The 11683-nt window shown below is 38.0% G+C and overlaps 2 protein-coding genes across 2 annotated transcripts in view; one reads left to right on the top strand and one right to left on the bottom strand.

Annotated features, from left to right (window-relative positions):
• LOC110053644 (uncharacterized) overlaps positions 1-11683 on the top strand; it is a 294177-nt gene that overhangs the window by 172289 nt on the left and 110205 nt on the right. The window lies entirely within an intron of this gene.
• LOC110055009 (uncharacterized) lies at positions 2877-9719 on the bottom strand. Its single transcript, XM_089283916.1, has 10 exons — positions 9613-9719; positions 8778-8838; positions 8497-8592; positions 7596-7655; positions 6353-6534; positions 4478-5630; positions 3953-4136; positions 3614-3710; positions 3389-3462; positions 2877-2989 (listed from the first exon to the last, which is right to left on the bottom strand). The coding sequence occupies exons 1-10, from the start codon at positions 9717-9719 to the stop codon at positions 2877-2879; spliced, it is 2127 nt and encodes a 708-aa protein (XP_089140042.1).

The raw sequence follows: 11683 nt of genomic DNA, 5'->3' as shown, positions 1-11683 counted from the left end.
AGGATTTACGGTAGTAGGTGTTTGACGGGATTTTACAGTTGTCACAAAACTGATTACTGACTTTTAGTAGACTTGCCACAAGTCGACGTTTACTAATCCTTCCCTTATTCATCTTCCTCGAGCGAAGCGAGAGAGCAATCTTCGAGCGACGAATTCGCGAGCGTGAAAACTAACAATGGAAGTATTATTGGAACTGACTTTCAGAAAGTCCAACTTTTGGGGGCTTCTGAGTTTTGGTCAGATCCTCGCGGGACTCATCCTCGGAGGCCAGGGGCAGCATTCGGAACGACGCGATATTTTCGGGGGAACATATTTTCGGTCGAAGGTTTACATCAGGGTTTCACATCAAGAGCTTTCGCCCAAAAATATCTTCCCCCGAAAATATTGCGTCGTGCCGACTGCTGCCTCTGGGTCTCCGGGGATCCGCCGGACTACAAGTAGAATCTACCTGAGATCCCCTTTGGTAGTCCTGATTAACCAATGAAAGGAAAACAGAGGGAGTTAAATCTGTCTAATTTTGAGGCATTTGAAGTGCCTTTTTTTGCATACTTTGGAAATGACTTTTAAGTCATAAAAGTCTGCCGGTGCCGATACCTTCAGACTATCCTGCCCCGAATGTTTCTTTTCGTGTGGGTATGTAGTAAACATGTTTCGCATGCAGTCAGTTTACGGTTCCCCCTTGTTTCAAGCAATACTCTTTAACAACACGTATTTCTGTAATTTGTTGAGGCAAAATGTGATCATTTTGTCTGAAAAACGCCCTGCAAGGTCTGAACGGAAAGAGATCTTTTGCATATCAATACACATATAACGTAACAGTAGAGTTTTATTTACAATAAAAGTAGTAGTTTAAAGATTTTTTTCTTTGAAAAACCTTAGTTAAGGGAATTACAATTTGACAATGCTGTTAACGCAAGGTAAGAACAGAAAACAGCACAGTTACAATGATATAAAAGTGATCGAAATAAAATGAGGTAACGTTCACAAAATTGTAAAAAAAATTGTTGCAAACTTTAAACTCGCATCGAAGAAAAAAAAAACATAGAAACAAGACAAAAAGCCTCAATAACTTGTTGGCAAAATCGTGGCTGCGTCCCAACTGTCTGTTACTGGTTTGGTTCAAACGTCAACGCTTATATTGATTTATTCATGAACAAAGGTCACGCATGCGTTCAAATGCAACCACTTCACGTGACTCCCCAAGTTTGCCTCACTGCAATGTAAATTGAAAAATAGATAGCAGAAAAAAATTTCCTACAAAAAGAAAGCGTAAAATTGCTGAAAAACAAACAAACAAACAAACAAAAAAAGCTTAGCGTTGTAAATTGCAAAACACCTAGAAATGCAAAGCCTAACGGCAATAATGTGAAACATAAAATCAAGAAAAGAAAGCTACAAAATAACAAAAAAAACAAGCTGCCAAAAAACGCAAGCAGTAAAATTGCAAAATACTTAGAAATGCAAAAACCTAGCTGCTAAAACTGACAAAATTGCTAAAAACCTAGAAATACAAAAACCTAGCTGCTAAAATTGCTAAAAACCTAGAAATGCCAAAACCTAGCTGCTAAAATTGCCAAAATTGCTAAAAACCTAGCAATGTAAAAGCCTAGCTGCTAAAATTGCAAAAATTGCTAAAAATCTAGCAATGCAAAAACCTAGCTGCTAAAATTGTTAAAAACCTAGAAATGCAAAAACCTAGCTGCTAAAACTGCCAAAATTGCTAAAAACCTAGAAATGCAAAAACCTAGCTGCTACACCCGCAAAATTGCTAAAAAAAAAACTAGAAATGCAAAAACCGCCAAAATTGCTAAAAAAAAAAAAATGGAAATGCAAAACCCTAGCCGGCAGAATGAAAAATCAAAAAGAAAGGAAAAAACAAAACAAAAGAAAACAACAACAACAACAAAAGAAAACACAGAGAGAAAAAACAACAACAACAACAACAAAACAGAGAAAAAAAACCCGAGAAGCTGCGAAATTTACATAGCAACAAGACAAACGAATCAAGTCACGTGAAGTGGCAACATGAACACTTGCATGACTTAAATTCAAGAATGATTCTATACCGGCATATCTGATTGGACAAAAAAGTAACCAACAAGTTGAAACACCTGCAGTTTGACGTCACATTAGATCTTGCTACTCCACTTCACAGACAAGGGGGACGCAATCCATTGCAATGGTCTTTTTTTTGCTACTGTACAATTACACTGCTATCAAGATTAACTTTGGAAAAAAGAGTTTTGGTAAGAACTGGAAAAACTGAGAAAGTAAAATCTTGTTCGGGGATTAGTTGTAGCTTCTTGTTATAATCAGCTCCTTAAAAAACTGCAATAAAACTGAAATTTGAAGTGTTTTAAGTTACGTATTATTTTACAGCGTATTTCATGTTAAACCATTTTGTTTTCAGAAAGAATATCTCCACAAAAATATTTACAATGAAAATGATAAGCCACCAGCGATTTCTTCAATAACAAGAGAACTGGACCTGGAAGATAACGAATACATAAGTTTAGCACGACAGCATTGACTTATTTTTGATAAAACCTTCAAAATCTTTACTTAATAATTATTTTAGCTATACAATTTGGGCCAAATTTTTAACGATAAATTACAGAGTTACTGGGCTTACAACTCAAATTATTTCGTGTTAATATCCGTGAAGGAAACAGTATTTTTTTTTTTTAAACCCATCAGGAACAACACCGAATTCAGTGCCGCGAAAAGAGTTCCTCGACATTTCTAGCAGGGTACGGACCGAGTGCCTAACTCAATACCAGTCCCCCGTTACAAGCTTAGCGCTAAGAGCATCCGGGGGACGGGTGGAAGGACGCGGCACGAGTTCGTATCTTATGTCCCTGTTCATGTCTCTCACCTTACAACTGTAATCCAGTTGGACAGTTATAAATTTCATTTTTTCTTGTAAGAAAAACAAGGGCATCAGTAAGTTTTTGTTCGCAGGCCTTGTGCTGATCTGTTTTACGCCAGCCTGGAAAGAAACAACAACACAAAATTTAACTTATTATGACTAATTCTCTAAGGAAAAAACGGCATCTTTGCGTGTGTGGCAAAGTTTTTTCGAATTAACTCACTTTCGTATTTGTTATTTTAGCCAACCGTATCATAATTTAGTACAGTTCTATTATACTGACCAGTTATCTGGAGCTGGTATTATTTTGGGAAAATTAATACCGCAATCTCGGAAAATCATATTCCAATGCACAATTGTAAACTAAAATGTACTGTATAGTAAACAGAGTTGGATCTTAACGCAGAAAATCTATAAATTATACAGAGACAAAAAGTGACCTTATGTTGTTTGGTCTGAGCAAAAACAGGATTAAAAATAAAAATCATGGTCTAGTGATTGGTACATAATATATGTCACCTTCAAGTTGAAACAGGAACATGAGTTCCTGGCTGATCCCAGTAATACATTCTTCCAAGTTCTCTTCTCTGCTCCTAAAATCAAAGTTAAAATCACTAATTATGAAAGAACTATTGATAACCCGCCGTCTATTTTACCATTAATCAGATCTGTAATCTATCTAACATTTGCTAGGAAAGATTAAACAAAACATAGAATTATAAAGCAGAAAATAGTTTTACTTACAGGATTTCAAGATCTCGTTTCCTGATGATAAGTTCAGCCCTGCATTTGTTGAGTGAGATCCAGTCTTGAGTTAGACCCTCGAGTTCTTCTTCACAGCCTGGAAAAAAAAGATCAATTAGAGAAAAGTCTTCAAAAGCCAAGTGGCCGCCACTGCCACAGCGTATTCAGGTTTCAGTAGTGTGGAGATCAGGCGTCTCCCCTCCCCACTGAATGAGATATTAGCCTACCTTCCTCCCCACCCACTCTTTCCCGGAATATTTTGACAGGATTCCTTAGCAGTGCATTAGCACCCGTTGATACATCTGGATAGAGACAGATACTGGGTGTTTAAATACTGACCTTTTGTCTTATTTGCACCCTGCATTTCGTTTTTGAGTTTGGTGCTGACTTTCTCTAAAGAAGCTATTTCGTCTTGGAGGAGAGAAGTCTCTTCTCGAATATACACAAACAGTTCTGGGCAATGCTGACTGATAGGTGAAACAATCTGAAATGCAAAGAATGAAAATAAATGGATTGTAGCAAATTTTCAGGGGGGCTTATTATCTGGCGGAAGGCTTATAATGGGAAAAAAAAATGAAATAGTTTCCAACGTTTTTGCCATTATAATTGGAAGATATGTATGTTTTGCATGAAAAACTGTAGGTAACTACAAATACAGGATATTGTAGGACTCAAACCACAGTTGCAAAGTACGTTACTCCTAGCATACCATGACATACAAACGTTACATAATGGCGGGTTGAAAATCGATAGAAGTTGATCTTTCTTTTCGGCTGATTTTAATTATACAACTATCGACCTTTTTCGTAGAGAGGGGGCTAAAAAAGCGATTTTGATTCAAAAGTACCTAATGTACCTAAATACCTTGCTTTCATGCCAGTTATTTTGGATGGGATTTGAAGACTCAACGTCTTTCACTACAATGCCTTCTTCAGGTACAGCGCTATAAACTGCAGTCTGAGAACCAACTGCCTCGCCAGGGGTTGAAGTCACAGGGTCAGTAGTATCAGGGGCACTTGCCTCTTGGTTGAAAGTTGCTTCCTTTTTAGAGGGAGAAGCCTCCATAGATGGGATGGGGCAGATCTCAACATTGGAGAGGCCATGACTAAGAGAAGGACCCTGTCCAGGAGTGCTGTAGTGACCATCATCACCCTCCTCTTGTTTTGACGATTCCTCGAGATCAACTGAAACAGACTTTGCCCTCTTGAGGATGGCCTTGTCCTGAATGTGTTGTGTTTTTGACATGACAGCAGTGCCTGGTATTCTATCACCAGAAGTGTAGATGGCACCATGGTATCCCTCCTTTGGCCTCGAAGATTCCTTGCCCTTAGCTCTTTTCAGCTTTTTACGAGCAAAATGGACATGACGCTTTGCTTTCTTGAGGAAAGGCTCATTCTGAACAAGTGGTGTCTTCAGTGGGACAGTGGTGCTTCGTTCATCATCTCTGCTATCATTCTTTGAAATGTGGGCGTCGCCATTTTTCGTCAAGTTATTCTTTTCATCAGCTTGATCAAGATTCTTGTTCATGCATTCTCTGTCACTCGCCTCAACATCTTTCGCAGGTGTCTCCTTGTTGAAATTTGATGCATTCTCCGATGACAAAATACTTTGCTTGTCATCAGGTTCTTTTTTACCCAAAGCATCAAATTCCTTGGGATACTTATCACCTTGCTTATTTGATGCCCTTTCCTCGGTTTGGCTCGATGAGCTTTTCACTTCCTTGACCACACAGTTTAGTTGACTTGATGGAGGGAGCTGAGGTGGGCATGATTCTGATGGAGCAGACTGAGGTGGAGGGTGGTATGGAGCTTTGCTATCAATCTTCCTCTGTCCTGCAGCCTCTTGAGAATCACTGGCTGCAGTGTCTGACACTGGAGCCTTGTGTCCAGATGTCTTCTGTGAGCTGCTCTGTGAATCTTGACCGTTGCTTTTCCTCGCCTTCTGTAGTGATTTCTTCCTCTCTAGCTCTGCTATAGCATCATTCATGATCTCATCGAAGATTTCCTTATCAGTGCAACTGCATAACAATGAAAGAACAGAGGGATCGAGTAAGTGACTGAGGAAACATGTAGTTAATTTGTTTAGGTGTGAGGTCTTTGCTAAGTGAATTTAAAAGCAACAAAAATCCATTGGACAAACTAAGGGACAGACAGACTGACGAATGGTTGGCTGGAAAGATACCTAGGGTATCCTATGGTAGATGCCCAAGGGTACTCCCAGAATAATTGGATGGGGGTGTGCGACCCACTTCCCAAGACCCTTTCTCTATTTATGACCAAAACTTGCGATTTTCCCTGCCCTATTTATGACCTGACACAGTTGCCGTACACATAATTTGTGAAGTGCTTTTGTTGATGGTCTTATCGACAGAGATGAAAAAAGTACCTTCTTCTAATTTTAAAAAATATCCAATTCAAGACTAGAGTGCAAAAACCATACCCAGTTTCAGACCAAAATGGCCAAAATCAATACCCTATTAATGACCAAAACAGTTGAAAAACCATACCCTTTGGGGCCGCACATACCTATATAGCCCATATAAGGGAGTACTTTTCCCCTCTGGGAGTAGATGGGTATCTTTCAGTCCCTACAAAGTGGTAATAGCACATGTTTTTAATGCACGAGCTTGCTTTGTGTGGAACATGAGGTTCAATCCCGTAAGAATTAAGCGGACATCAATTCTCAAGATATTACTACAATGAATAATTCTGAGAATTCATACAAATGAGAATAACTCACCGAGGGATGCCATCCTCCAATATAACAGATGACAAAGTGAACTCCAATGAACCTGACAGAACAGTCTTTTTCACTGGTTTCAGTGTAACAGTAATATCATGACTTGTTGGTTCTTCCATTATGTAATCTGAAATGTCTAGAGATCCCACTGCAATTACCTTCCGTTTGCCAGAAGGAGAAACCTTGAGATTTAAAACAAAGATAAACAATCCATCAGAAATTGGAAATTTCCTTTACATCAAAAATTATTCCCTATCCCAAACTGTATAAAAAAAGAAGGAACTTTTTAAAACGTTTAGCTATAAAAAATTGCGAAAAAGCTTTCCTTAAAAACATTTAAGAAATTTTTAAATGTTAAAAAAAATAGTTAAAAAAATACATGACGTTCCCAGGTTCTCAGTCATTATCAAGTGGAAAACCTGCAGCATGAATATTTTATAAATACAAGAAAAACGTCGAAATGTCATGCATAATTTTCTTAACCATTTAAAAATTGATTGAATGTTTTTAAGAAAATTTTTTTCGCAATTTTTTATAGCTAGATTGTATAAAAGAAATATAAGTAATAGTCTAGTTAACAGATTAGAAAGTTAAGTGGGGTAATGCCATAATGGTCAGTGTGCTTAGACTTTGTACCACGTGGTCTCCCCACCAGGGTGAGTATATAACTAATACAGGGAAGCTGCATGAAAATGAGTACATTTGATAGGCAGGTATATAACAACCAACTAGCTGTAGCACCTACTTAGAATAGCAATTCTAAGCGGTAAGGAAAACTAGACACAAAACAGTGCCTGAAACCAACTTTTTTAAACTCTGGCCTACTGGCAGATTTTACATGTACTAGACAAAACAGTTTTTAACCAGCCAGATTTTGCAATGGGAAGGCTTAAATAAAGTAGTCTAGTATGCCTTTACAAGCGCTGGAATTGAAACTCTTCAAGCGTTTCATATTGGAAAGGTGAAATTATTTTTTAATTTATCATTTTCACCATTTGTTATTCCTTGTGAGTTCAGCTTTTGCAAAAAATACAATGTTAAAATTTGCAAAAAATACAAAATATGCCAATTTTGATCAAGTACCATAAGAAATAGTTGTTTTTCACTATTTATACAGGCTAGGAGAAACATAAAATACCAGCCATTTACCTGAGTCTTGACTAAGCTGTTAGCAGTTGGATACTGTTAGTTTCTAGCCTTGCAAGTTCAGATATTTCATGCAATAAAATAGATATCAACTTACATTTTGGACCAATATTTGCCATGGTTTGTCCTGATATTGGTATAGCTCTTTCTCAGAGTTCTAAAAATAATAAAAGAAAAATTCTCTTGGGCATTGTGATATAGCACAAGCAACAGTGCGCCAAAAAGTTCCCAGTGTTCTAATTAATACTAAGCAGCAATTTCTTCAGATTGCTTATAGCCTTATCCTGAGATGCAAAAACAAGATATTGGATAAACAAGATGGTTCAACTTATATAATTATCAAAAGTTATCAAGACAAAAGGAAAATGTTCAATGACATCTTGTTTATAATTCACGGCACAATGTTTTCTGGTCATCATAAATAAATTACAACACCTGATAGAGATTCTCCAAAACAATAATAATAATAATGAAAACCAACTGAGCCTGGAACAACAGTAAATCCTCAGGGACAAACATTATCAATTGAAAAGCATTCAGTGACAAAAAGTAAACAATTACAAAGTTGAAGAACATCTGTCCATGCAGGCCTTGTAGAGACTACATTAATTTTGATGAAAGAAAACACGTGTTGCATTTTCAGTCAATAAACTTGAAAAAGACTGAATTGGTCACAAAATTAAAATTAGTTCACTTGTTACTAATTGAGCACTGTCTGATAGTCTCTCTTTAATGTAAGTTGGAAAACAAATTAAAAAGGAAGGGAATGTAAACAGCTGTGCCGGGACATCGCACACGTAAATACAACTCTAGTCAGTATTAAGCTTAAATCTTAAGCATGGACGAGTTCGTAAAGGAAGCTTTTTAAGAACTTAGCTGTATCTGGACCAATTTGCGACAGTTTTGTGAATGATGTCTTACCGTTAACATCAAGCTTACAAGGAAGCTCAAATTAAGATTCCTCTCTCCTAAATTGATTACATTAATTTCGTATTTACCTTTAACAAAGTCAACTTTGTTTTCACCAGATCAGGTTCCGGCCAGACTATTATGCCGCTGTAAGGATTTTTAAATCCGCCCTGCCATGGCACTGGCTGAAAAACAAAATTCAAAATTTGATTGATTAGACGAAATGGAACATGGTATAATCCATATTGAGAGCTAACCACCTTCAAGTCAGTGATATTTTGGCTATAGACCTGAGTGCTATTTAGGCTAACCGGAGGGCCCTTTACTAACTGCAGCGACAGCAACTTACAATACATACAACCAAGCTTACCTTTGTACTGGACAATTTAGGATTTTCCTTATTCCAAACGATCGCAACTTTGCAGGGATGCCTAGTAAAAGAACGCTTAAGTTAGAACTAATGAATAAACTTGCATTTATTTTCATTTTGGAATAGTATTGTGCCCTTCCGCCATATTGAATTTTCTCTGAGAAGCCTGGTAACGGGAGACAAACTGATACCCTCCGATCCCTTCCTACAGTCAGTACCTTGTTTCGTTTGCGCTAAGAAATAATAATAACAGCTTTTTTTGTTTGTTTTGTTTTGAAAAAAAAAAAAAAGAAATTAAAAGTAAGCGCTCGCCTACCTTGAGTTTCTTTGCAGGATCTTATTTTCGAGATGGTATGTTTGTTTCAACTTTTAATCATTTGCGCCGCAGATAATCTGTAAGCATCGATTTTCGTCCACATTAGTTTTTCTTTTTCTTGCGTTTTGCTCATTCCAAGGACAAAGGAAAAAAATTTCCGCTTACTTTGAAGCATCGAATACTCTCTGTGATCCTGTGCATCTCGCGTTTGGTGAAATAGCAGAAAAATGTTAACTAGTGAAACACTTCTTTCGATGCGGCATTCGCGCGAAAAAAAGTGCTTGGGAAATTACGCACACGACCTCAAAATCACGAATACATTTTAGGATCCAATGCACTTACATTTGATCTAAATTGCTTGTAATTAAAGTTTCTGTTGTAATGGATTCTATTCTATTCGCCGCCGGATCGCAGTATGAATAGCTTCATAGATTACCATCCTAGTAGGCTGGAATTGCAGACAAAATGAGAAAAAAAAAGTTATATAGTTAAAAATCTTCTAATTGCATAATAGCTTACCATTTTTCCTTCTGACATTTCAAAACGAGCGAGTCAGCAGACGCCGTGATTTGAAATTCGTCTCTCCTGGATCGTTTATTCCGCAATTTTTTCATAACCGAACTCATGATGAATTACGACAAAACTTTCAGGTGAAATCTTAAGTTTTCTTTCCTTTCATTGTGATGTCATGTTACCATGATGACAGCTACTTTCAGTTTTAATGCGCGCGCTAAGGAAAACTCTGGTTCCAAACAATATCAGTCATTCATTTAGTTAAGCATTTCAGCACAGTGGAAAAAAAGATGGTTGAAAGAATAAAATGAAAACTGTACGGTGAAACACGGAAAATGACGATCTTCGGCAGACTTGTTCAGAAATATATATTTGTGGCCGTCCGCGCAATATTGCTCAAAAATAGTGAGTCATGCATAACTTCTGTCTGAGCTGATCAAATTATTTCACCCAACGAGATTGAATTTTACTCCTTGAACAAATATGCACGAATTGCGTGCCTACCGTATAGATGACTCCGAACCAAGGAGTTCGGAGTCATCTATGCGGTAGGTACCCCACAGATGACTCCGAACCAGTGGTGGATCGAGACCTTGAGCTAAGGAAGGGGGAGGGTGGGCGGTTTTGTTTTACTTGCCCTGCCGGCTTTCCTTCCTTCTGTCATTTCTGCTTTTTTTACCCAAAATAAGGGGGGCCGCGGCCCTCTCCTAGATCCGCCACTGATCGTTACCATGGAATAGGGAACTGCTTATTTGTAAAGTGAGGTGCGAGAAATATAGTGTAACAGGAGCTATGGCTCCTGAGTGTAAGGAAAAACGGAGAAGAAGAAATTCAAGCGTCCAAAAATAAAACCGTCCGAATTTTTTAAGCGTTCCAAATTTATTTACAGTACAGGTTCGGTTTCCTTTATGGAGAGAACTCTAGTTGAGACACTGCTTGCGACACACTATGGCTTAATGAAATAGAACTAAAGCTGCGTTTTCAAATTTCTCCGTCGTAGTGTGGACAGGGCTGAACGGGGCTGAACAAGGAAGACAATTAACGGCTTACAAAGCACGGCTGGTTCTGTACTTGACCACCACATGACATTTCTTGCCTTGTATACTCCTGTATCACTACCAAAGATGCCATGGCCCTATTGTTTCTCTTGACAACAAAATATTTATTTCTGTCATTTCAGCGTTCTTGCAAGTTCATTTTGTCAAAATTATAGTATTAACGTTGGTCATTTGTTTTCATCTTATCCGAGTTTTAATGTTGTGTTTTCTATCCTTCCAGGCTGCAGCTCTACCATCTTAATGGATGTGTTTGTGGTTTGCACTGCTTGCTTGGGAGGTCTTCAAGATTTCATTTGAGGAGCCTGATGGGTGTGCTCTGCTTGTCAGCGGGGTCCAAGAGTGAGAGCATGCTCAATGAGTGGACTGGGCTCATTTTAGAGAAACCTCAAACTTGAGATATGCTCTGAACTGTTGATTTTCGACTTTACTTTGTGTTTTTTAACACAGTATGGTAGAACGGGCATAATTTAGGCGATATTGCTCGTAGTAGCTGACAGCTAGCTAGCACAATGAAGGACCATTTTGCTTTTTTCTTTGGGAAAATAAAATTAACGGTAGGCTGGTATAAAAATCCGAAAATACTCCAGATTCTCTTCATTCCTCGGTGAATCGAGTATCTTAAACGTCGTATAATCTCGTGAAATCAAGCAGGGTACTAGGGGAGCTTAGGAATAACCGAAATGTATGCCTCGGTCTTAGAGAAGTAAAAAATAATGAAGTGAATGATAAACTATAAGGGTGGGTTGTACGCGCCCCTAAATGGTATGGATTTTGAGCAACATTACCTTGAAAAAGGGTTTAGATTTCACCATTTTGGTACTTTGAAATTAGGTATGTTTTTAACTCTGGCTTGGTCTAGGTATTTTGTTTACAAGAATTTTTTTTTCCGCTTCAAGATTGCCAAAGTTCAGCGTTTGACTCAGCTGCGGTCGTTCAACTGAAGCAGACGGACACAACGTGTTCGTCGCGATCTAAATCCCAAAGAAGTTCGATATCTAGTGAGTATACATTGTTCTGAT

This window comes from Orbicella faveolata, unplaced genomic scaffold (assembly GCF_042242905.1).
Source record: "Orbicella faveolata isolate gen_17 unplaced genomic scaffold, um_ofav_v1 contig_13, whole genome shotgun sequence".
Classification (NCBI taxonomy): Eukaryota; Metazoa; Cnidaria; class Anthozoa; order Scleractinia; family Merulinidae; genus Orbicella; species Orbicella faveolata.
Note: the sequence above shows the minus strand (reverse complement) of the source record. Positions and strands in the feature narration are given on the sequence as shown.

Bases quoted from the DNA above. Each gene is read 5' to 3' on its own strand.
- LOC110055009 (XM_089283916.1), bottom strand. From the start codon at position 9,719: ATGAGTTCGGTTATGAAAAAATTGCGGAATAAACGATCCAGGAGAGAC. The intron at 7,656-8,496 runs GTAAATACGAAA...TATTATTTTTAG, and splicing joins CAAAGTTGACTTTGTTAAAG to AACTCTGAGAAAGAGCTATA. The intron at 6,535-7,595 runs GTAAGTTGATAT...TTAAATCTCAAG, and splicing joins GGCAAATATTGGTCCAAAAT to GTTTCTCCTTCTGGCAAACG.